General features: G+C 38.7%; 1 protein-coding gene across 5 annotated transcripts in view; it reads left to right on the top strand.

Moving 5' to 3' along the window:
- Window positions 1–27,152, top strand: part of NR3C2 (nuclear receptor subfamily 3 group C member 2) — a 189,919-nt gene that overhangs the window by 95,237 nt on the left and 67,530 nt on the right. For all 5 annotated transcript variants that reach the window (XM_085058213.1, XM_085058215.1, XM_085058214.1 and 2 more), the window contains one exon: window positions 15,561–15,700. In XM_085058213.1, coding sequence (XP_084914339.1) covers window positions 15,561–15,700 — 140 coding nt within the window. The remainder of the gene's footprint in view (window positions 1–15,560; window positions 15,701–27,152) is intronic.

Below are 27,152 nucleotides of genomic sequence, written 5' to 3'. Positions count from 1 at the left end.
GGCTTCAAGTGATAGTGATTGTTTTACATGTGCTAATTTCTTTAAAGACTTGAGGACTGTAGTAATACAAAAGTACTGGTTACAATCTTTCTGTGCTATCAGTAATAGCCAGAGCACCTCAGAGCACTCTCAAAAGTTTAGAGTGGTTGATAGAGTTGGTTGACCGGGACAGGTTTGCCATATTCACCTCTTCCCCATCTGTTTAGCATAATCAGAAGAGAATAATTTAGCACTTCTTCACTTAAATTATTTAAATTTTGCTCCATTTGAGCGAGGAGGAGTTTCAACTTTGAAGTGCAGAGTTATTTCCAGTAGTGTTGTCGATATAAAGGGGAGCTGTGCAGAGATTTCCTTACAGGAATCACCTGGAAGCAACACTCATTCCCTGCTTCCCTGCCAGTCTTCAGACTTAGTGGAAGCATAGGCATCCCTGGGTAAAAGGGTGTAGAAATAAGATAATAGGAAAGATTTGCAGGATTATCCTAACTACATTTCTGTCAACGAGACGTTGTTTCTTATAATACAATCTTAAATCCTTTCTTCATTAAAATTTTAAACCACTCAGCTCCAGAGGAAAATGCTTTGGTTCCTCTTCTCCTTAAAAAGTAATGTGCATGTGTCCACTGAAATTGCACTGTTACATTTAAAAATACCTTAACAGGCTGCTTTCTAATGAGCAGGTTTTTTCTGATACTGCACTTTTTCTAGAGCAGTGGAACAGCTCATAAATAGTTAATTGGAGCGATGGCTGTGCTTGTGCGCTTGAGTAACAGCCTTGGTGGGTAACTTCTCAGTCTTACAGACAGGCCACTGCAGCCTGACCAGCAGCAGCAGCAAGATGTCAGATTGTGAACAGGAATAGGAGACACAGACAAAATTTGCCATCTACTTCCAATTAAGTATAGAGCTGAAGTGCATTTGCTTAAGACAACAGAATCCAAAGTAATCCATATTTTTTTCTGTAAACTTCTTTTTTTTCAAGGCATCATGCCCATTAGTCCAAATTTATTTTAAGTTAAAATGTTGAAGCCGTTTCTTTATATATAAGGTTTTGTTTTTCTTATACATTATCTGGATTTCAACTATCCAGTTTATGCTTGTCATCTCTTTCCCAGCATTGAAATTTAAATATGTATATCATGTTTTGTTAATAAGTCAGTGAATTGAATTACTCTCTGTTGTTAATGAAAGCTCTTCAGGTTTAATGAGTAAAGAAATAATGTAAAATATAATAACCCAAGCCTTAATATTTTCTTGATCACAAGTCAAGCCTTCTATATAATTTATTAAAGTAGCATAATGTCCTTACATTTGAGGTCAAGATTTTGCAGGCTTAGCAGAGATTTTTATGCATAAGGGAAAGATGAAACTTTAAAAATATTATTTCAGCAGTTTCATAATTTAGGATTGTGACCTCATGCTCTAAGAATAATTACGGCACATCACAATCAGCAGTTTATCAATATTCATTCATGGACTTAGACTCTCTTCATATAATAGTTTGTTGGGTGGGTATTTTCATTCAACCATAGTAACTTTAAAATAGCTTTAAAATACTAAATGCCTTAAGGAGCACGGGCAGTTGTATTATTTGGGGGTTGAGCTTTAAGCTGTATCTACAATATTTATGAAAGACACTTTTATTCTGTCCTTTCCCTGAATTGTTGGGTAGTTGTTATACTTTCTGCTGCCAGGTGGGACCAGTGTTTCTAAGGAGCTCTCACAGTAATGCTTACCAGCTCTGCTTTCCCTGTGGCCACCATCAATTTCAATTTGTTGTAGCTGCTTTTGTAGTTCCTGCAAAAATCAGGGGCAGTGGAGGGGTTTGCCATTTGTTTAGGCTGAAACTGTAATGGCAGAAAAGGCATAAGAATAGATATGAAGTTCTGTGGCTGTTGAAGACCTAGTCTGTGGCTGTAAATCCAGTGGTGTTGCATTGATCCATGGTCAAGGTGGTCAAACACTGAGAACCAGGTACAAGGAAAAGCCAAATCAATAGAGTGAACACTTCACCAGAAATTTATTAAAATTTCTGTCCAGCATCTTTAATGAAGCATTAAATGAAGTTTTCTGACCTACCCAGCCAAGAACAGCCGGCAGCAAAACAGCACAAGCTCTTCTGTCTGTCCTGTAAATACTACAGAGAAGGGCAGCAGGCACTTGTGGTACTTCTGGTCAGAGAGCACCACCTGGCCTGACAAAGGCACAACTATTTGCAGGCGTCAAGGACAAGCAGATGATTCCTCAGGGGTTCAAGCATGCAGGGATTCAACTCTGCAAAAAGAGTAGAGCTTATGCTTTGGAAAATGATGTATTCATTCACTTCTTGCAGGAAAAAGAAACTTCTACCTTTGCTGGAATAATGGTCAGCAGACTGGAGGTTTAGTTTGGTTGAGGAACATGTTGTTAATGCAATTTTTCAGGCAAGGAAATCTCAGAAAAGCTGAGAATAAAGGCCTGTATATTTTCTTTGCCAAGCATACCAAAGCCTGTAATACCATTAATCTCAAAGGTTTCTTCAGGCTTGGTCAAAATTCAGCTCTTTGGGCAATCCCTTGAATTGGCAGCTCTGGCATGTGCTTTCAGTCAGGGCAGAGCATTGCAACTTTCCTCTTGGAGACAGCATGAGGCTTCATCCCTGCCCTGATCCACCTTGGTGTCTTGTAGGCAGGGCTGCTTCTTGACCCGTTTGGTGACTGTGATAGAGAAAACTACACCCTACTGTCACAGGGCAGGGGAGATTTCCAACTTTTAGCGTCAAATGCAAGGTTGCACAGTTGATAACCTGCAGCCTGCTGCTCTCTGCCAGCCATGCAGTTGGTTTCCAAAGGTCTGAGAGCAGGAAGGACTGACTGCCCACATTATTCTGCCAAACAGCTTGGCCTGAGCATTTGTGTGAGGCAAACACGAGGTGCTGCTTCAGCCTGGCTCTGCTGGGAGACATTCATGTTGGAGCTGTGGGCTTGGCATTTGTAGGCAATTTGTGCTGCTCCTGCAGCAAGCTGCCTGAGCGCTGCGCTTGACAACACAGTCACCAGCGAGGGTAACAAAAGGCAGAGCAGCATTTGCGAGATTAAAGCAGCGTTTCTGGAATGAAAGAAGCGTTGAACTTCAAACAAGTGCTTGGTATGCATTTACTTTTATTAACATTCCTCTGTATGACTGTGAAATTTGGATAACAGCCTCGCTTCTCCCAAGCATTAGAGAGTTCCTCTTCGACTGTCTTTGAGTCCTTGCTGGTGTAAAAAGCCTGGAAAAGGTTTTGTCAAGTTCTTACAAGTGTTTTTAAGTAGCTCAGAAGCACTGTTTTTGTAGATACAGGAGCACAGATACAGATTTTCAGGGGGAAGGGATGGACAGTGTGTTGCCTGAAGCCTCTTTGCATGGGCTCATTAAAATCAGAATGGCTCTGAGGCAAGTCCAGGAAATACTGTTAGGATGTCTTCAAGGAAAGTCCACATTTGGAGTCCAAAACCGCAAAAAAGATGACACTCCCCGGTGTGGTCAAGCTTTTGCAAATGCAATAACCAGAGATCTATAGACAAGTGCAAAACTAGAACACTTGGGGAAAACAAACAAGAATAGGTGAATCAGATGAGTATCTGATAACTGATAACATGCTGCAGAAAGGTCCTGGTTTACAGTAGCAAGTCCAGCAGACCCCTAGACAGAGCCTAAGGAGATTTTTATGTAACTGAGCTGTCTGTTCCCACCTAATAAGTTTTGAATGTCAGCCAATTCCAACTAAATTTGACAGTGGGTAGCTATTACAGCTCTTCCATTTTGGCTGTTATCTCTTACCAGTTCCATTAAAAGAAGTGACTGGAAGGAGGGAAGGCACCCAATTAGTGCCCCCACCTAGGGGAAAGGGGCTAGTTAGGGTTTTTCTGCCATTAAACATTGCAAGCAGGAAGGAGAGAGACCTAAGAAATAAGGTTTCATTATTCCTGCTCCTGAATAACAATTTAGTAATTTTAAAAAATAGCTAAGCAGTTTCATATAGTTTAGAGCTCTACTCTTTATTTTGTGCATGTTATTTGGGAACATGAAAAGCAAATATAGAAGTAGGAAGCTGTAGATCTCTTGCTGCTTTGTGAGAGCAGTGGGCTCCCATGCCAGGAGCTGCATGGAGTGAAGTGGTCTGAAGCCTGAAGGTACGCAGATGGGGAGCATCTTGGATCCTCCAGCTGTGTGGTAAGACTAAGTTACACTCTAGTTGCTGCAGCCTTTGAAACCATGGGTGCTCAAAGCTTACTCTTTGTTGAGTCATCTTCTTTCTTCCCCAAGTGCTTATTCTGCATATTGCACACCTGTTTGTAGCAGAAATAATTTTGATGGCTACAGTAGTGGGGGAAAAAAAGCAGATTTTTTTTTTTTTTTTTTTTTAGAATAGGCAGAAATTCAAAGCCAGGTTAAATGGGGCTTTGAGCAACATGGTCGAGTGGAAGGTGTCCTTGCCCATGGCAGGGGGTTGGCACTAGATGAGTCCCAAGGTCCCTCCCAACCCAGCCCATTCAGTCATTTGATAACACTGCTTAATGAAGCAAAGCATGTGTCACCAGGTTCTTTAGTTTTAATTGCCTCTGTGCAGGACCTGTTGTGTCAGTGAGTATTTGTGGTATAACAATGAATGTAAATATTGCAGTCCTTGCTAAAGAAAATTGAAAGTCTGTGACACAAACAGGGTGCATGAGTGAGTTCTGGGGGAATGATAGTTTATCAAGTAATAATGTTTGCTCACTCTGCCATACACCTTGATTTCTATATAACTTGTGCTAATTTGTGCATAAGCACTTAATTATGCACACTCATAAACTGTCTGTCTGCCTCTACAGTAGTGTGCTTTTGTGCATAAGCAGTTAAACATCCTTTTCCTGAAATGAGAGGGATGGTGGTATTTTTAATTATTGCGCCAGCTCTTATTCCTACTGAAGTCAAATGCAAGCTGCCTTCCAAAATCAAGGCCTGCTATATATTGCAAGAGAGTTCTGACAGTATGTAGTAGAGGATTTAGGAGATGAACTGGGGCTGTGTTAGTTGTGGAACATAACTTTCCTGGTCTGTGTTTTGCTTAGTGTTCCCATTTTCCTTTAGTTGTTGCTATCTGGGTTTCAGCTGCTCAGCCAGAGAGAGTGGTAGGAACAGTCCTGTGTATCATTAGTATGTGAGCAGTAGAGTGAATTTCAGCTGAATAAAAATGAATTCTTTGACTTGCAATTGTGAACATTTCTAGTTTGCCTTGACAATCCTGTCAAGACAAATTTGAACTTTGTCAGCAATTGTGATTGCTTGTGGGAGAATTACCAAAAGCCTTTGCTCTAGGTATCAGTCAGTGATTGCAGCCCTCATCTGCTATTTGACCAAAATTTTCCATGGCACTCAGCAGGCTATTACTTGTCACTCTGACATATAATGGAGGAGTATTTTAATTGATTTAAAAGTTAAAATTTATGGTTACTTAATACAGTATAGCTGTATTACATGTCAGCAGTTACACTTGCTGTGAAAATAGAGAAAGGGGAGTTGAAAGGACTTGGGGTTTGGAATATTTTAAAAACACATGCCATTGATTTTACCTTCCACTTTGACATGCTATCAATAGAGTTTTTATTTAGTTTCCTATTATGTAATTATTGTTGATTTTAAAAGGGATTCTGGAATGTTAACTGTGCATCTAGTTTCTAAAACCATTTCTTCCAAGATTCAGTAGTACTTCTGCTTGAAATTCTTTGCTTTTGTGCCGAACTTTGAATAACTGCTCTTGGATCTGATGCTGTTTTATCACCTAAACTGTTCTTCTGTCATGATTTCCAGGTGCCCAAAATAGTCTAATTATACTTAAATCCAAGGACTATGTGAAATTAAAAATTGCGGATCACTCTGATTGCTCTGCAGCATGAGTGTGGTTGATGCATTTTCACCCATGCAGGTTATGTGTATGCTGGAGTGTGAGATCAGAAACTCTGGCAATACTGCCTTCCTAATTGCTCTTGTGGGTGCAAGTATGCAGTGACTTTCTAACCTGCGGTGATGAGTTTAATCCATCTTTTGCTATGTGTCCACTTCAAAACAAGCCCTTTTGCAAGCAAGTGCAGAGAGTCAGGCACTACAAAGATGAGTGACTTGCATTTCTCTTCTCTCCACCCTGCCCATTGTTCAATTTACCTGACTTTCTAAATTAGGAAGAAGGATGGAAAGAATGTCTGCATTCCTTCTGCAAGAGTAGGATGGGAAATTGGGCTGTTGAATACTCATTTATGTACCTCTTTTTTTGGCTCACACTGCCTGAACCTCCACATAAACAAGGAGCAAGGGAAAACAGAGGAACTTGAAGCATGCAAGTAAATGTAGTAGTTGACAATATCACTGCCAACAGCAGTGAACTTACCTTGGGGTACATATAAGAGTAAGGATCTCTGCAAATTGTCACTGTATAGTGGAGGTGGGACAAGTGGGAAGTGATGTCCCTGTCTGAACTGGAGCTGCTGCTTGCTGTGTCCTCTGCTAATCATTGCAATTTTTAAAATATATACAAAGCCTGAGAAGGCTGTTTCACCTGTGACAAAATTCACAGGTTGAACTGGGATCATGATTATTGGAGGAAATCCAATTGCAGACTGTTGGTAAGCATGCTGAGAGGCAGAGGGACTGGGAAAGAAGGCAAGTCTTTAAGCAAGACAAAATCCGTAAAGATAGATGTGAAATTCTAATTTTGAGTTTTAGGAAGATGCTTAGTTTGGGCCATGTGTCCAGGAGGGTGGAAAAGACAAATTTACAAACTACCTCCATATCTATGTACCTAGAGATGCAAGAGTCATCTTATTTCATGTATCAAATAATAGTGACATGCCTTTAAACACCATAAACAGGTTGATTTTCCTAGAAATGGAAAAGCGTTAGCGAAAAGGAAGCTGTCATTATTTCATATAAGTAGTGGTTTTAGACATGACAGAAGATGTTCCAAAATAATGTGACTATTTGTCTTTTAAAATACCTGTTAATCAGAGATAGTGGTAAAGTTGGTGTTTGACTCTTACTGTATCATCTGAAGCAAGTGCCAAGCTGGAAACTTCCAGTAAAACATAAATATCTATGCCTATCCAGATTATGGATTATTACTTTTTGATTAATGAGATCATCTTCGGTGGATTATTTATTTTTTTTAATCTTCCTTTAACAAATTGCACAGAACTCCTTCCACTTTGCAAGATACTGAAGTCTGTTCATCTCAGAAATTTCTCTGAGATGCTTATGGGCTTGAGTCTTTATTACTCATTTCTGTGTTGGTACTTCATACTAAATGATACTGTGAGCTGTCTGTGGCCTTTCATTCTCCCCTACATCCTGTTTATGAAGTTTAGATTGGTGTGCAGACCTTCCTACTTCTCTTTTCTGTTCCTCTGTGGCATTTTAATATAGCAAACACTGGTGCTGTAATGCTAATATGCTTTCAACATCTACACTAATTTTGTCTTGGTGTAGATGGGGGGGGGCATAAGGGAATTAAAAGGCCAAACCCCCCACTCCATTCTCCCCTTAGATTCTTTCAGATCAAGCAATAATTATACATGTTGCCTTCCTAAGCCTGTGGGATTGCTCTTATGAGTAAAGGTCTGCCATACTGGGGCTATTATGTGACAAGTTGGAAAATAGCCTTTGTTCCCATGGTAACCTTTTTTTTGTGCTTTGGTGCATTTTTTCCCTATGGTTTCATGGTTGCTCTGGAGGTTTTTCTATTGTGGTATTTTAATCCCCAGTAGACCGTGGATGGCAGTTCAGTTTACTTTTTGCTATTATGAAATAATTTAATTTTTAAAAAAACTTATTTGATTAGGGAACTCTTGTAAACTTTTTATATTGTGGTTAGGGTATTAATGGTGTGGTAGCTTTCTCTGTAAGCATATCATGCACTCAGAAGTTAAAGCAAACAGTTGGTAATAGGAAAGTACATCCAACTGGACCAAGCTGCTTCTGTTGTAAACTAATATTTTTAATATAGTTATTCTTTAGGATTTTTGGGGCCAAGCTGTTGCTAGACGTCCCAGGTAGATTTTTCTCTGCAACAGAATGATGTTGCTTAAGGTCATTAACAGTCAATACTCCGGTCATCAATGTCATTTTGTGTTGCTGTAATAAGGGTTTCATAAACTTTCAGAGGCAGGTATTTTTAGGAGTTGCTTGTTCAGGCTCTGAGGGAAGAACTTGAACAAAAGTTGTTAGCTTTCTTTTGGAAAGAGGAGGCGTGTTAAAGAGATGCTCTTATTAGTGGTAGCATCTCCCTGCATTTGCTTTCTATGTATATTTTCCTGCTTCCTTGCTCGTTCAGTTTTCTTTGTCTCAGAAGCCTTCAGTAGCAGAGGAATGTATTCATGCAGTCTTGTCTTGCCTGAAATTCCTCATGGTGATGATTTCCCACTGGTGCCCCCATCAGCAGGTGAGCCTCACTTGAATCATGGCATTTTGTGCAGCTTTAGAATGTTTCTGACTGAGAAGGCAGCAGAGCCTCACCAGGTAAACACTACTGTGCCCTCATGTGAGAGTTACCAGGGTGCATATTGGTTCACACATTTTTCAGTAGTGGAAAATGAGATGGTGCTATGAAAAATTGGATTTTCAAAGCTGTGTGTCTCCTAGCTGTGGCAGGTGAGCAGGTGCAGGAAAAGAAAGAGTTAAACGTACTCCCTGCCCCCCTCAAATAGACTTTCAATAATTAACTAGATAATTTTCCAGATAAACTGTTCCTGCCTTATCTTGCTATACATAGCAATTTATAATCAGCAGCACAAACACCAGCATTGCATGCATTTAAACTGCACTAATTCTATAAGTGGGCCAAATATGAAAAGTTAGAGCTAATGCACTGCGAGGCTTACTGGAGTTCTCTGCCTTCCAAAGCCAAAGGCTTATTCCTGATAGGAAACTCCCCATCTAGGTTAACCATTCCATTTCAATAGATAACTATATCTAAGTACTAAAAAACCTGCAGAGCAAGGAAATTTTATTTCCCTCGGGCAGTTGTGTCTTGGTAGGTTGTGACAGTAGTTAGAGGAGAAAAGTGCATTGCAGAAGAAAAGTAGGAGGATGTTAGACTTCCCTGATCACTAAATCCCTGGGTGAAAACTAGATTTATTTCCCTAGGAAATAAATGCTCCTCAGTTTCAGTCCATCAGGAAACACTTTTGTTGCTGCTTAAATTTGTATTTTTCAGTAGTCAACTGATTATTTGGGGGTAAAATTTGGATTGTAGACTGTAGTTGCTACCAAAATATTTCAGTAGAGAAGGTCAAGGAAAAGTCAAGGTTTACAGCTGGATGGAGGAAAATGCTGGGTCCTGTCAGCATCCACTAAGGTAAATGGGAACTGAAGGAGCATAGCACACTTGCTTCATTTTGTAAAATCAACATATGCCTTCAGGTTAAGCTAAATACAGGAACCTGTTCACTTTGACTGCAGCACAGAACGCATCAGATTCTATTTGCCAAATAAATATTGGAACTTAAATGCTTTTTTTTAAATCCTAAGTGCATCTTTTTAGATTTGGTGGGGCTTGGAAAAAAGGTTGGAGCCTTTTCTATTAGTACATGCCAGAGTTTGCTTGTTATCATAATTAAGATCCAGGTATGAAAGTGTGATGTGTGACCCTTAGGCATTGCTAAATAAAGTAACTTAAAGTGAAAGATGGAGTTGCTGAGGAAGAAAACCATCCCAGTTCTCAGTTTGCCTTTTCTTAGCTAAATGTACTTTACTTCTGATTCCTACATGTTCCAACATACTAAGCATTTCCTAAGATTAAAAAAGGTTGTAGTGTTTGAAACAAACAATTGGAGGGTTTTTGTCTTGGAATACAAAAGCTCTGTGCTAACAAAAAAACCCAAAAAAACCACCCCAAAATTAATTGAGACTGACCACTAATTTAAATGTAATATCACAGCGCCTGAATTCTCTTTGCTGGGGTTTGTTGTTTGTTTGTTTTTTAATTTCTTTAACATATACCATCAAAGAGGGTAAATGTTGCTTTGCCTGCACTGGGAGTGTTGCTGCTGAGGCTCAGGGATGGTTGGGTTCCAGCAGTTCTTCTTAGCTCAGCGCTCCTGAGGTGCCACGTGATTGCCTTCTCCTCCAAAATTCTGATCGTTTCATCTCTGCACCTTTTCACTTCTCTCTGCTTTCTTGGTCTGCTGACAAGAAGATTGGTTTATATACTCTGACATTTAAGAAATACCATTTTCCAGTCTGCTAATCTGCTTTATTCAAGTAGTTATAGGAGAGATCCAGGGTTCCTTCCCACAGTCAAGCTTTTTAAAAATTCAGGTTATACAAGCAGAATCTGGTCCTGGTCAAGCATCAGCATTGACAATTGAAATGGGCAGCATGGAGAAAAAAATCTGGGAGGTGATGGGTGGCACTGGTGAAAGTCATGACTACCATGATTGTGGAGTGGTCAGAGAATCTCCTGGACAACTTTTGACCAGTATGACCTTTCCTAAAGTGAGTAGTAGAGTTATCATGGGCAGTGAAATTATTGTAACTATGTGAACATGCAAAATAGAATGGAGGCAGTGTGAAGAGGACTTGGTTATGCTTTCTGCTGTGGTGGCTGAGTAGACAATGAGTTAAAGGAAGGAAGCTACTGGAAGAGCTGCTGAGAGAAGTGAAATACCATTGAAATACCCAGCTCTTGTTTTGGGCCACGGGAAGGTTAGTTTCAGTATTGCTGTGTGCACAGTTAACTATCATATTTTTATGTGCTAGTTCACAGTAGGAGATGACTCTAGTTGGAGGTTATTCGCCTTCAGAAATGAGGCAAGAGGGTAGAAGTAAGCTGCTGGCAGCCTCTGCATCTTGGATATCCTGATTATTCTTCCTCTTCCTCTTACATTTATTTCACTTTCTTCTTGTGGTAAAAATATTATTCTGTGACCTCAGATTTCTTTACCTTTGTTTTGCATACCTTTATTTATGGAGGCATACTCAAGTTCCTTCTGTTTGTTTTACTGCCAGAAAATTTCAGTATGAAAAAGAAAAGTCAATGACGTGGAATTAAAAAGGACTCATCTAGATCTCATAATAATAAAAGTGCTTGGAACAAATGAATTGGAATTCATATTGTGGCTTATGCTTCTTTGGAGTGCTTCATTTTATCATCAGAGAGGCATCATTTGTTTAAACTGTGCTCCTGTATGACATCTGGTTTAAAAAGCATAATAACCTATATAATCAGCTTTTTAAATGCTGGATTATCTGTGGGTTTATTGACTCTTCTTTACAAAATCTGTTATTTCTAATTAATTCTCCATATAACTATTACTAAAGCCAACTCTGAGAGACACAAATGAGCTTGATGGCAATGGCTAGTCAAGGTCAGCATTTAACTGCCAGCGTTTGCACTGTTAGGTATAATAAATCAGGCTTATTCTTAATCACATACCCTACAACGTGACAAATGTTACTGGAGTCATCTAAGCACCCGTTTTACAAATCATTTAGGAGATACATTTGGCATTGTTAAACTCTCCATGCTGCCCTTAGCTGTAACAGCATTGTGGTAAAATATGTGTGCTCTGTTAGATCTCTCTTTGAACCCTGTGGTTTTATGTGGGGGGTGGGTGTGTTTGCCTGGTTTTGTCTTTGTATTGGAAATAATGAGAGAGGCATGAAGGCAATAACACCTAATCAACCTATGGGAGCCACTGGCTTCTGAAAATGGGAATGAGTAGCCAGCTCTGTGGCACTGTTTCATATTTCTTGTGTTTTCACTTAGCAGGCTATATTGAGGGTAGCTTGCCACCCACAAGGCATATTCTGGCTCAACAGCAGTCCATTGTGGAAAAGTTTTTGTAAAAATCCCTGTTAAATATCAGATCAATAGGTTTTAGGCTCTGATTTGGTTTTGTGTAAATACAGTCTTCTCACTTGATCTGAATTTTAAGACTCAAACCTGCTGTGGCCCACATATGCTAGTAGATTTAACATGTCATTCAAATAGATATTTGGCACTAGGCCAATTACTCTCCAGGGAGTCAATTGTAAAGTTTCTAATAATTTTTTTATGGTGTTCCTTCTTACACGGACCAACTCTTGGATATTTCCAAACAGAGAATGACTTTTTACATTGTAAAAAGTACCTTGGATTATTGTAACTACACTTCTCATCAGGAGGAAAAAAATCAAACTCAGCTGAAAAAAAAAAGCTTAAATTACTGTAGATATCTCTATTATAATCAATTGAATTTAACACTGAGATTTTGCCTATTAAGTGTTACCTGCCTATAACTTTTCCCACGTGCCAGTTTACATTAGGTTTACTTGGTAAAAATTTATGGCATGTTACTGTGGAAAATTCATGTAAAGGGAAATATTTAACTTGGAGTTTGCAGGAAAAGCACTTTCAGTGTGGCAGGTTTAGTGTAGTTTTTCTGCCTGTACATATTATAGAATAAGGAGCTATAATGATTAATAAAAAGAATTGGTTTAATAAAAGTGATGAATAAATAAAGTGTCTTTCTATGTCATCGATGCTTGATGTCTGGCATTGAAATAAAGGCGAAGGGGTAGTTTCCTCACCAGTCAGATCTTGTTCACCATGGTCACTAAGAAAGAGATGATAGCCTGAAAAAAGAGATTTAGGAGGAAAAGGTGTAACCATCTATGTGTGCCTTGTTAGAAAGGAAAAGCTTCCTTGGAGAGGACAAGTTATCCTGAGGTTTAGCTGCTGATTTGAGTATATTTGTGGGCTCAGCCTTTTGTTATTTGCAGGTATATACAAACACCACTTTACCTTTGTGTGAGGTATTATAACAGCATTTTGAATTGGCAAATTCTCTGGTATACCATGGGTGAGAGAGAACATAAGAGATTTTAAAAACAAGCCAAACATTGTTCACTGAAGACAATCATAGCCAGAGCTGGCACAAGTTGGAGGAGATTGAAGTACCAACAGCAAATATCAAGGTTTCTTTGCAGTAAAGTATTTGAGAACAGCTCCATGTTGGATACTCCTATTGGGAATGAAAATGCCTTATTTGTGTTTTAACATATTCCACTTTTAAACTGAATAAAAGAATGAGGTAGTTCAACTTAATTCCAGAATGTTAAGCTTCCACCTGTGATGCTGTGGCTGAGTAGCTGAATACATACTTTATATTCAGGCTGTACCTTTTGGTTGTATTCAAGTCTTCAGTAGAGAGAAGCACTGTATAAAATATGCTATAGATTGCGTCTTAGGCAGGCATTTAATAATAGTCATAGATCAACTGGTGTCTTAATGTGTCTTTGCTGGCTTTTTTTTTACTTCATAATTCTGTGAAAGTGCAATTTTGTAGGGTAGCTTGTATCTAAAAAAAGGCTCTCCCACCTTCTGCAAATCCTACATGACAATTTATTTTCAACTAAAAATAATACATAATTACATATATATATATGCAGTATGTATATATAGAGAAGCATGTGCGTGCATATATCTATAAAAATAAAAATCATGCACACTGCTGTGATACCCTGGAAACCTCCATTTCTCTACAGAAAAAGCTCTCTAATAAAATTACGTCCTTTTTAGATATTAAAAAAAGTACTCTGACCTTTTTCAGGGTACAAAGGCTAGGAAAGTTTTTGCAAGTCTTATGAAGAAATAGGAACATGCAGCATCAAAATTACAAATCTCCTGAAACATTTTGGTCTTATGTCAGAATTGAAGTGTTTCCCTTCTCAGGCAAAATACTGATGTTTGCAGTGAAAGAAAGAGAATTTTCGAGGTTAGTTTTCCAGGTTATTGACATTTTCTCTAGAAAGCAGACACCTTTTGAAGAATTTTGTTTTAATGGAAGGCCTAATTTTTTTTGTGCAGCATGGAACGTGCTAGAGGGAGAAAGTCCTGTTCTTTGCCTAAGCACATCAGGGCTGAATACCAGCACAGCCTTGGCAAATCCTTGGAAAAGTTACTTTTCCTGAGGGTAAATTAATGCAGCATGTGCAGGTATGACTGTGACTGGAGCATGCAGAACTTATTTTAACATAGATTTGGTGAGGCATTCTCTCTTAACAGATGAGTTAATGCCATCACCTAGCAATTATCAAGTAGTGTGATGTTATGTAATGACAATATAAATAGCACAAGGACTAAAACTAGTAAATCTAACAGACTAGCGAGCAGACAAGAGCAGGAATACTGTTTGGAATATTTTGATTAACATCTGAACACTGTCATTTAAGCAGACATTTAGATTTGATATTGCAGTAAAGCTGTAGGTCGGGAGAGCTGTGGTCCTTCATTTGGAGTGACATTCGAGCTGTGCCTCCTGGATAAATCACTTGGCCTCTGTATACCTCTTTAAAGGAAGTTTGAAATTTGGAAAAAGGCAAAGGGTTCATACTTGAGATTTCTTAAGCAAGCTCATTATCCTCTGTTTGAATTAAGACTACCTGCGGACTTAGTTTCTCGGTGACTGATGGACAAACAGCCTGTGACCTGCAGTTTGAACCACCTGGTGATTGTATACCTGACAGTTGTATTACCTGATCATTTCCCTGCTGGTGTGAAGTCTTTCAGGGTTGTTTTTGTAGTTGTTTGGCAGCATTCAGAGAGATAATGTGTAAGAAATGCAAGAGGTCACGTTTACCCGGAGAAGAGAGGCTGTGTGGAAGGAGAGACTCTCTCTGGCCCCATGGAGACAAGGGAGGGATCCAAAGTTTTCATCTCCTTCAGGATCTGGCATGTTGCTCCAAGCATGCCCATTGCATTAGGGTGGCATTTCCAGTTCCTGGGGGAAGAAGGGAGGGAGGAAAATCCCAGCATCGTGATATGTGGCTTGTTTTTGAAAAGCATTGCCTTTGGGAGTTGCCAGTGGAAAATGTTTCCTAAACATGCCCTGTAGTTTAAGATGGAGGTAGATGATCAAAGCAGGGTTTGCAAGGTACATCAGTCTGCAGAATTTTAGCATGGTCTGAACCTCCAGTGCTGCTTTTCTGGCATCTACAGGCATATGGGAGGATCTTCTAAGCTTGCAGAATGCACAAAGACTTCAAAGCTATGTTGGAAATAAGCTGCTAAAGCAAAGTAATATTAGAAATAAGCTCAAGCACCAACACAGTGGTAAGCAGGAGCACAGGCATGAGTACATAACACTTTGCCACACCACTTATTAAATTGGCCTTAGAGGTTTCCCTGACAGGTATTACTTAGTGGAGGCTTCAAACAAATAAAGAAACAGAAAGAAAAATTTTAGCTGTCAGGTTGCTGCCAGAGTGGTTTGTTAGTTAGTTTGTTTTTTATTTTCAGTTTTAATCATCTGCTACCAATAAATTCCACTGCCCTTGTGGTAACTTCTCACATTAACATTGATATATTATGGGTGTTTTAAAACAGACAATAAAAATATTGCACTTACTAATTAAAGCAATTTGTGTACTCAACCAGGCACTGCCAGAAAACATTGTGGTTTCCTAATTGTTAGGTGCCTTGAGCAATATACCTGTTATAAATTCTTAATTGAACTTTGTATTATGGCTGGTGTGATTTGAAATATTCATAGCTGTTTTGTTTTGTTCGATTGTTTTCACTCCAGCTCTTCATTGAGAAGTGTATCAACTGGATCTTCAAGACCTTCCAAAGTGTGTTTGGTGTGTGGAGATGAGGCATCTGGATGTCATTATGGGGTGGTTACATGTGGCAGCTGTAAAGTTTTCTTCAAGAGAGCAGTAGAAGGTAAGAAAACACAAAATGAAAAATAGCAGCATACAAGACAAAATCTATTTTTTTAAAGAAATGTATGCAAACGTATAAATTTTCCTATGTGTTTTCTGCTGTTGGTAAAGTTCTGTGTTGTTAATATGAAAAAAACAAAACATTGAGTGACCTTTACAGGTGTTGTAAGCAACTTCTCCAAGTGGAAAGTTTGTAATGTCTGATAATAAGAGTTTACGGCATGCAAAGAGCATAAATACCATATAGGCTTTTGGAAGGCTTTGCTGATGAGTAAATATTCTTACAACCATGGATGAAGCAGAAGATAGCTACTTACTGATTTATCTTCATGAAGAAAAACCTAGAAGAAAAAAATAGGCACTTAATATGGTGTCCAGCTTGGGCACTGAGAAGAACGAGGCAGTGTGAGGTGTGATTAATTTCTTCTGTGATCATTAAATCTACTTCTGATGGCAATAAGGATTTAGCTCTCTGTTAAATAGACCTGGAGGGCTTGTGCGTCATTGAAGTCAAGACTTCGTGTAATATCTATCAATCTATTTATCCATCTATCATCAAAAGTGTCAATCTAATTGAAATTAACTTCCCAAAGTTATAAGGACATGGAAAAGGTTTCCCCTTGCTGAAAACATTTTCTCTTACAGTTGTGCAGTAGCTGACCTTGATGTCCTCTTTCCCCAACTTCTTTTTGAGAATTTAGTTGCTTTATGTGGCACATGAACTGAAAAAATTTACTTTTCTTTTTTTTTTCACTGACTGATTTCCTCCATGTGCTTCCACACCACATCATGGGTGGCTCTTTGGACTTCCCTATCTGAGCTGACCTCTGAATCATGAGGATGTATTTTATGGTTGGGTGGTGGTGAGGCTTTCCATATACCCGCGCATGCTGTGCGAAGTGACAGCATCTTCTGTTGTCATTCCTTCTCCTTTCCTGCCTTCCAGGAAAGCTTCCTTCCCAGTCTTGAATCACTGTAATTTCAAGGTACTATTTGTCTACATTTACATCTCTTTCTTTTGCTGTCCATTCTGACATAATATGATGGATGTTCCCATCCAACTTTACAGGAATGTATGAAAATTACTAAGTTAGGAGTTACAGAGTAGCAAGTCTGTGTTTCCAAGCCTCAGAAGCCAAAATGATTAGGAAAGGATTACTCTCTGATCAGGCATAGAAATATATTTTTGAAACATAATTAAAACTGATCAGTAATTACTGAAAGTTTGCAAGTTAAGCAAAAATCTCTTACAAAATGAAAGAGGGATACCCTGTCATCCCTAAAAATTTATTTTGCTTTAAATTGGCTTAAAATACATTTTCTAAAGTCATTATATTAATATACATGTACCTACCACTCGTGTGTGAACACTGTCTGGACTTCTTGGTATGCACATGGCTGAGCTCGATGCTACCAGTAGCATTGTAGACAAACAATTAATTTTGTCTTGGCTTGCACTTTTTCCATATATTGCAGAGTGTTAGCATAAAAAGAGTAAAGCAGAAACCTAATACATCAGTTCAAACATCCTGTTATGATCCATATATATATATAAAAGTTTGTGTAGGTAATTTTATTAACAGGAGGTTTCTTGTAGAGTCATCATAAATTTTTTAGTTGGGAGCAGGACCAATAAAACTCCCCCCTCTGAGGTTTCCTGTCTGAAATAATTGAAACAATTAAATACCTGTAGCATGTGGACACACACGTTTCTTTCATAATCCACTAAACATTCCTCAGTTGAAGATGTCCCTGCTCTTTGCAAGGATCTTCTAAGGCCCGTTCCAACTCAGCCATTCCATGAGTATGTGAAGTGGGGAGACAAATTGTGTCAAAAAGCATCGAAACAGAGAAAAGAGAGATTTGGGGAGAGAGAGCTCTGCACACCATCCAGCTCTTTGGGTCTTGGCTGGAGTTGTTAATGTTGTCAGCACACCTTGTACAGCTTTTGAGTGCCAGTTCCTTTGTGCTCTGAAGTACTCCAAAACCAGGGGAATCAAAACAGAAAAGAACTATTGCTCTGGACTTTTCAACCAAGAAACGAAGAAGAACAGAGACATGAAAGTTTGCATTTCAAATTATAACTCTGGTAATTGTACTCCCAGTTAATAGTATCTTGGAACTTGCAGAACATATCTAATGAATTTATGGGAAGGAGTCCTTTAGACCAAAAAAATATTAAAATGGGTTTACTGGTGAAATTTCAAAAGTAATTTCAGATGGCATTAAATCCAAGGCTGTAAATTACCCAAGTACTAGTTTTAGCATCAAGTAGGCATGGACCTTTTGCTGACTGACTTGATGAGCAGGAGGCTGGAACGAAGAAACATGATTTTGTCACTAACATAAAACTGATCTGCCTTGCAAACGCTAAAATCCTTTAAATGTAAAAGTGTTGGTAAATGGTGTCACTGCAGAAGTTAAGGCATATATATTTAGAATACATTTTTACATAGGTTAATTTTATTGGATGGGGTTTTCCTAAATTACAAATATGGCCAATCATAGAGTCATTTGAACTTGAATTTAAGATCAAAATAGAATCATGTGCTGAAAATACGCTGTACTGTGAGGGAACCTAAAGCACCTGGCCAGGCTTATCTTCTCTTTTTCCACTGAAGCAGCTTTCTCTAAGGAGAGTAACAGGCTTGAAGTCAGAAATCACAGCTGTTCTTGCCTATGCTTTGCATTTTCACTCTTCATTTGTTCAAGTTCCAGACAAGTATGAGGTAATCTCTCCTAAATCAAAATTTATATTGTTTCTTAAGTTGCTAATCTTTTATTCTTCCTTTGGCTTGGAAGTAAGAAAAAAGGGAGGCGTTTTTTCGTCTCCATATGGTGCTAAAGACTACAGCAAAAATGACCATTTTCTTCCAGTTATTTTGTATATTTGCTTGGAGATTTTTGGCTACTTAAAATGGAGAATTAAAAAATCTTATTGTATCAGTTATAGGGAAGCTTGTCCTTTTTTAAAAATACAAAGCTGTGATAATTCAGTAAACATCAGATTCTGTTGTTGATTTCTGTTCCAGGAGGTTCACCTTAATGCTAGTTCTTCAGTTTTAAGTCAAAAAAATAGATTTCTCTTTGCCTCTGAAGCAGAAACACAGGGACAGCAACAGAAGTTTCTGGGGTTACAGGGGTTTTTTTCTTGCCTGAACTTTTGCTGTTTGCCAGTGTAGATTGGAGGGATAATTTGGCTGAAGGAAACTTTTCAGTCTGATCCGATGCCTCCTGGATTTAGCAAACCTGCTGTGCCCCTCAGTGATCAGTGTAGGAACAAAGAAAATCCTACCTGTTTTTTCAGAAACAGGTAATCTTCCTATGCTTTGCCTATGCACTGTAAATGAAAGAACCTCCCAAGGATTTATAAGCCCCAGTAGAAGATAAACTAAAGCCTCTGTGTATGCCTGCCTCGGTGTTGGTTTTTTTTGTTTGGTTGTTTTTTGTTCGTTTGTTTGGGGTTTTTTTTGTTTGTTTTTTAATTTCAGTTGGAGTGGAGAAGTTATCAAGGTATGAGAAATGCTAACGTGCATAACTCTTGAATAATTTGCTTTATTAGCATAACTTAAATTTTCATAGAATGCTGGTGGTGAACGGGGGTTTACCTTATTGATCATTTAAAAAGAGAATACTTTTTATGAAAGTGAAATTGATCCATAACAGCCATTTTGCACACCATTTCACAATGTGTGCACCCATTAATTTTGTAGGTTGGTATTACTATAATTAATTATACATACAGTTCTTCACTCTCCACTCTTCTGTTCATTCACTGTAATGGAGTCAGTGTTTTTCCATAACAGGCTGCAATTTTCCTTTTATCCACTTTCCTAAGGTCGCTGGCCTCTCTAAATTTGACATCACTCAGTATAGATGTCCATATGTTTTCATAGAAATTTTTATGTGGGATTTGAAGTTGACTCTGTTCCTGACCTGTTGCAAGAATCTGTTTTACAACCTATCAAACAGAAATATTAGGTGAAGAGCAAGCAGATGGGTGATCTGCTGAGGGCAAGTGAGCTGGTCAAATTCATGTAGCAGCTGCTACTCTTACTTGATATGCTATGGTTAATAGGTGTAAAATAAAATTTAAATAATTAAGTCGTTATAGGTTTGAAGCTGCCACCAGCCTTCCATGCTTTCATAGCTATATGAAAAGGACTTTTCCTGGGTTTAGCTCTGGCAGGCAGTATTGCTCTGTGAAATGAAGTCTTCATTCCTTCTCCTGGCCGGTTTTAGTTACTAGGGGCTTGGAGTTGAGGAGACTGGTAGGAGAAAGGTGCTAAAAGAGTTTGCAATGGCACCCTAAAAAGGAGGAAAAAAAATAAAAACAGCAAGAGTTAAGACATAAGAAAAAAAGGAAAGAATAAAGGATAGAACATATGTTACAACTGATTATTTTAAATTTGGGGAGAGATGAAACGTGAGGAAAATCTTTCACTGAGACCCTTTGGAATACATGGCCTGCATGGGAAACAGTGCCCAGTGTTCAATGAAAAATGCTGGATGCATTCAGGTGAATGTGAAGTGGAACACTGGGAGACCAAGCATAATGTGGTAACATTTCAGATAGGAGGGGGGAGATTGGGGAACCACCAAGGTGATAGAGTGCCTTGGTTTGGAAACAAGCACAGAATGAGTGGGTTTAGCAGCTGCAGTGCCACAAAGAACATGAATTGGTTAATAGCTGTGAAAACAATATGAAAAACTATTTTATATCAAGGAAGCTGAAATTCTGCATTCATTCCTTTCCAAAAGCATTAATAATTTCTTCCCTCCCCCAAGACTTCCCAACATTCACAGTTTTTTTGAGGGTAACTTATTTACTGTGTGAGCTGGTGTTGCTGGGGAGAGGGACAGATGAGCATGAGAATTTAAATATGGGCAGCTGTCAAGCCTTGAAAAATGCACACACAGGGCTGCATGCAACTATTCTTTTCCTGCACTCTGTCATTTGTCTTTTGTTCTTTGTTTTATGAATATTAATTTCTAGACTGCTTCATCTATAAAATAATATATTCAGTGGGTGATAGTGAGCCTGCACAAACACCCAGTAAATGGAACATTGATGCAGAGGTAAGATTTGTTTCTCTTGGGTGGAAGCCTTCCATTGTCACAAATTCAAGCACCATTCAGGCTTTCACGTGCTTACCTTCTACATCCTGCTGAGAGAGGGGAAATTTTGGCATTCATATGATGAGACAGGGAACTCAGTGGCAGTAATTTGTTGTTGTTTTGTTTTTTAACACGTCACTGGGTAACATCCCAGCAGGTCAGAGTCTTCCTAGAGGTGGGCTGGTGCTGTGGGTGCATGCTAATTTAAGGTAGCCACAAATATTTGGCTAACAAGTGTTCCAGGGCTACAACCATTAGTTCAGTGTTTTCTTGAATATGTCAACTGCCTTTTAGTTTAAAAAGGAGTGGGTCTCTTTTTCTATAGGAAAGGTAGCAAGTGTGCTTCCTGGGAAATTCATCTTTGAGGTAGTAGCTCTAAGTTGGCTGAGCCACTTGTGTAGTGTAGCTGCACAAAATGGAAGTGTAAAATTCAGATGCACCAAGTATTTCAAGCCATCAGGGAAGTATTCACACTGTCATGGTATAAGTGATGCTGGGAATGCTTATGTGGAGTGTTGAGTATACTTCTGGTCACCAGCATGTTAAAGACAGCTTGATTCAGAGTCAAGTAAACACATGAGGAGAGCTTTAGAAATGATCTGGGGAATAAAAATTTATCTTATGTCAGGTGACTGAATGCTTTTAGCTTTTTTTAGCCTCCCCAAAAAGAGTCTGAGTTGGGACATGATTGCTGTCTATAAATATTACACAGTGGAGGAATAGACAACCGAGAGGGAGGAGAATTTATTTTGAACTAAGAACTGTACTGAAATAAGAGCAATTGGGTAAAAATCCCATTAGTTAGTTTGCTATTTTGAGAATGCTGTAAACCACCAAAAAGAGAGACTTTTATAGGGGCACTTTCCTGAAAAGAGTAAGAAGGATTTAAGTGCCTTCTTTGAAATTGCTCATTAGGGAAGTAGCTGATGTATCGTATAATTTGGTTATCCAATAGTACAGGGTGAGCCAAAGAGGTCTCTTTTGGTTAATGCTGTATCCTGATGAGGCTGGAGAGTTCCACTGACTCCAAAAATGGAGGAAGTGTGAGTAATAGAGAGGGTGGACTAACTAATACATTTTTAGAATATTCCATTTGTAATGATGGTGAATGACTAGATCTTCACAGGAATACAGAACTTCAGTTTTTTAAAATTGATGTAAAGTGGTAAGGTCTTGCATAAGGCAGAATTGCTTTGTATTTGTACTAGCAGATGAATAGCTGTCTCCTGCAATGACTTTCCTCATTTTAAGTGCAGAGAAGAGCTCAGGAGAGTGAAGTCCTTTGGAAGTAACTCCATCCTATCCAGCTAATCCTCTGCAGGTACCCCCCAGGTCCTATCAGGTCTTTGCTGATGGGTTTTTGTTTTGTTTTGTGGTGCCTGATACAATACAACTAAAGCACGAACAGACATTTAAATTGGAATTTGCAACTGGACAGAAATATATGGGCAAAATCTGTGTCAAACAGCATAAAGCATATCAAATATCATAAAAGCATCCTTAATCAGATGCTTTAGCTTCTTACAGCTATGGTAGTGCTTCTTAAGAAATATTACTTCACAAAATGCTGTTATCTGCCTGCCTTGGCAACCTCTAGAAACAGTGTTACAATTTTCACTTTTAGGAGCAAATAGCACTTCCCCTCTACAGCCCTCAAGTTTCTGAAAATTTTTCAAGCCTGAAAAGGCTCTTCAAGTCTCAGGATAAGTAGTTAAGAGCCAAAAGGGGATAATCCTGCAAGGTGCCTTCAGCACCACAGTGTTAGAGATAAGGAATTAGGCAGTGTCGTGGCTGAAAGAAATTCTTAATAGATAAAACTGGAAAATAAATATGTAAGGCTAGAAACAAAGCATCTTTTTGTACCTCCTAATCCCATTTTAAATAAGGGAATGGGAAAACAGTCTTCAGACAAAAAAAAGAATAAAAAAGAGAAAAAATGTACATACAGATCTGTCTGTTGTAGACAGAGGGAACAAGGCATCTGCTAGCATCTCAGATATAAATAGAGTGGGAAAGGTAATGGCAAATCTCCCATTGCCTTCAATGAAGCCAGGATTTCATCCTTTTTTTGGAGCACAGTTTTAGGCTGTTGGAGTTTGGGAGTGTCTCTGTTAGGTTTGAAGTCTAGACTTAGACAGAGGCAGTTTTGTCAGGCTTTTTAGAAACAATAATGGCCCACCGTCAGCATTGAAGCCCACAGATCCTGACTGTTTAAGGAGAGAAAATTCTGTTAGACAAAAATATTACCTATTTTTAACCAACAAAATTATTTGGTGCCATTTTTCACTGATGGGTTGCCAAATCCAGGGCCCTAAAAATGGGAACATGAGTTAGTCAGTCCATTCCCACCTATTTCAAGAGTGATGATGATGTTTGGCTTCTGTATGTACCTTGTCCATGCTAATAGCAAGCAGAAACAGTAACAAGAATTACTGTGTCCTTTCCAACCCCTTTCTGCTCCTCTGTGTGGGTTCTTGTATTAGGTGCAGTAGTGGGTTTCAGGGGGTTTGAGCTCCTTGGGTTTTTTTTTAAAGTTTGCTATTTTTAAAATATAGTGGGGAGAAAAAAAAAGAAAATCAAGTTTCCAAAATTGTAAGTACGAAAGTAATGAACGTTAGTGGCCTGCGTCGTCTTTGTTCATCTGCGCTGCATGTAATGATTCCTAATTCAGCCTTAATTACACAATCCCATACAGCTTTTTCCATTACACCTCTGCCTTGTTCATTGAACAGATTGGATAGTGTTCAATTAATGAGCAGCTATTCAATATCTTATATTCTTCTCATTGCTCCATGTATGGTCCTGTGCCTTCAGTGCTGATTACTATTCATCCCTTGCTCAGAATACATAATTACTCATTTCTTACAAAGCTTTTTTTGTGGTGCTTTCACTAATATCCAAGTGCTTCACAAGTATTGTTTAATTTATGAGATGAGTGGTTATTACCCCTGTTTTACAGTTGAGGAGATAAGGCACAGATTAGGCTCAGACATACCCACTGATTTGGGGTTCATGATTTATGATATTAAGGACCTCAGGGGCAGAAGTACTTGGCATTTTATAGCACTTAGTATGTCCCAAGTGCAGTTTCCATTGATTTTACCTACATCTATCGTCACTTAAACCACTGCAAATAAGACTCTGGATCACAAGTTGGATATTCAGGAAACAGGGAGGATAATAAGCCTTTTTTCTTGTTATTATTAATGAAGTAAGTTCATAGCATAGAAGATGCCAGTTCGCCAGGGCACCAATCAACTGCCTCAGGCATTGACTTTTGCTCTTCTTTCCTTCTTTCTCTCTCTTTCTCTAAGTCTCTGTAATCCTTTGTGCACTTTGTTCTCAGTAGCATGTGAATGTGAACTCCAAGGACAAGAGACCTTTTGACTTCAGTCCTGATTCATCCTAAATCACCATCCATGTTGTCCCCAGGATAACCCAGAGGTCTGGCAAGGCAGGACCAATGGTGTAGAAGTAAGACATAATGCAGTGAGAGAGATGGGGAGTTAGATCAGAACTCAGGCTTTGAGGTGTTGGGAAGTCTGAGGCTTCCTACCTGTTTAGCAGCAGCAGCCAGAGCAAGGTTGCTAGGATGTGGTCATGTGCAGGAAACACGGATGATGGTGGTGCTTCCTAGAAAAGCTGCTTAGAGCTCAACAGTGACAAGATGCCTAAACCATCTGACTGAAGTGAATTTGGAAAGGCTGTAATGCATCTTCTCTAGTACCTCCTGATACTTGCTTTAGTGGGAGCTCCTCAGGGCAACCTGTCTGACCATCCTCTCCATTTAAAAAAAAAATGTATTCTTGCTCTTCATAAAGACAAAAGTGACACCTGTATCATTCTAGTCTTCCTAACAGTTTTTTTTTTTTTCTGATTTATTATATCATAACTTTTAAAAAGGTCCATCTACCGATTCTCTTCAATGGTATTGCCAGATGACCAGTAATAAAAGAAAAAAAGCTGTAATGGAATTACTGCTTTAGGGAGTAGGTTTTTATGTTTAATGAAACTACTCAGTGCCTCCTGCCTGGAAAAGAATGTCTGAAGAAATTCAAAAGGGCTAAATAAATGCCTCAGAAAATAAATGTGGAAAGGTTACGTTTTAGAAATTTATTCTAGAGATGCAGAACGTAGGCTGACAAGTCACAGGGTGAGAAAAATGCCAAAATGGGAATTGCTTCTGCAATAGAAAGACAGATACATTATTTTAAAACACAATATGATGTCCGTATTACAGAAAAAGAGTGTAAGTGTGGTTATAAAGAAAATTGTGCTTCTTTAAAACTTTTGGTACTGTTCTTGCAAGATGCCAACAAAAGGCATTGCCTTTTGCATGTTACTGAATATTCTGGTAAATATTTTGAATGTTTTTTTATTCTTGTAATTTAATGTTTCACACGTTTTCCAGAAAAAGGTGTCATTACTTTCAGCATTAAGGCATTCGTATCAGATTTTTACATCTCATTTCATTTGCCTTTAATTCTTCTTGATTCTTGATGAAAACCGTATCCAGAATAGTGACATTTTCCCTACTCGTTTCCCATTCATGGTGTATTTGCTCATTTTAGGCTACCAGGAAGAAGAACTAGAGCATATATCTCCCATTTGTACCCAGCCTGCTTATTTCACTTCCTCTGGAAATCAGTTTATGGTGCTCTCCGGCCAGAGGAGGACTGGACTTAATGTTTGGAACTCGGTGTTGCAAATAACTGATGTGATTCTGAACTGATGTGTTGGAAGGGGACATATGGCAAACAATTCTCCCACCGTCACAGCAGCCAGGCTTATTCCAGAGCAGGGTGAGGGGTAGTATTAAAAAAGGTAACATTGCTTTCCCAGGGAGAGACTCAACAATGCTGTGTGTGGGAACAGGGCTGGAAAACCGAGCTGGAAGGTTTTCTTACAGGAACAATTCAAACTGTGGTTTGAAGGTTTACAAACCTTTTGCATGCTCTGCACAGGTTCTCTGATAAGCCTCTTCTTGATTAGGCTGGAGCAGCTTTTTTAATTTAAAGCTAATGCCTGTGGGGAAGAAGTGCAGTAGTTCTGTACTTTCAAAACTTGGGCATTTATGCAAGTTTTCTATAAGCATTTTAGGACTCTAACTATATCATTCCATTTCTGAAAGGACATTTTTTGTCTAGGGTATTTAGCTGTAGATGAGTATTATTATATGTATTTCACAGACTCGTGCTCTAATTTTTTTTTCTAAGAATAATTATATATTTGGAGCTAAGCATTCAATTATTTATTCATCCATTTTACCACGTGGACTTAGCAAATGGACTTGTGTTAGCCTATACACCATATCATGCATGCAAATTCCACTCTTAACAATACTGCTTGAAATTATGTAAGTGATAGGTGCTAATTTTCTCTGATACAACAGAATGATAATGATGGACTATTGGGAAAAAATAATAATAAGTACTTCTTAGGTTGTGTGCACTGGCATACTAAACTATTCATAAAATTTTAAAAAAAGGGAATGAAAAGACACTAACCTACTTAAAAAATGATGCCTTTTACTTGCAGTGTTTTTAGTAAGAAGAGGAAGAGAGTATTCCTACAGTGATAGCACCCTGTTCCTGAAACTATCAGGTTGTACACTCATTTCTTTTGGGGGAGGGTGGTTGTTAACGGCTCCATATGCAAGGTGCACACTGCCAGGCAGTTGAATTCTAGATGTTCAAGTGGTTTATAGAGCCCTGAGAACCACGAGTGATGTTTCATATTCCATACTTCTGCACTGTCATCATGCCGGTAACTCTGTGATGAATGTAGGGCAGCAGGCAGTCTGTCAAGTAGACTATATTTTAGTACAGCAACGTTGTATACAGGTTTATAAAATAAATTGGGGTGCTGGAAAACAGTGCAAGCACTGGGGTACAGTGGTCACACTGAGCTGCATCTTTTCTTGCTTCCTTTCTCTTTCGTGAAGGAATCCGTTTCCATGTAAGAAGTTTAGAAAGAATACCTAGCAATTATTCCATGTTAATTATTCATTTCAAAGTGGCAAGAGGAAATATGGCAAGGATGAGATCTTTCACTGACTGTTTAATAATAAAAGATCCTTCGTGGAAAGCTTATGAAAAAATGAAGGACATAAAAGCACAAGCAAAACATATGTATTAGAACATGCTAAAAGAGTTCTGTGATGAGACAAAAGAGAGTTGAGCAGCAGAGGGGTTTTGAACAGCACTTGGGTAAATTTGCTTACTTGAGCATCCCTTTTTCCATTGAGTTAGAAAATGTTCCAAAAATAGAAAACTGAAGGACGGTATCATCTTTCTGAAATTCATTTCAGCCCTTCCTATTGCCATTCTCACACT

Source organism: Lichenostomus cassidix, chromosome 4 (genome assembly GCF_008360975.1).
Source record: "Lichenostomus cassidix isolate B80296 chromosome 4, HeHo_3.0, whole genome shotgun sequence".
NCBI classification, from domain to species: domain Eukaryota; kingdom Metazoa; phylum Chordata; class Aves; order Passeriformes; family Meliphagidae; genus Lichenostomus; species Lichenostomus cassidix.
Note: the sequence above shows the minus strand (reverse complement) of the source record. Positions and strands in the feature narration are given on the sequence as shown.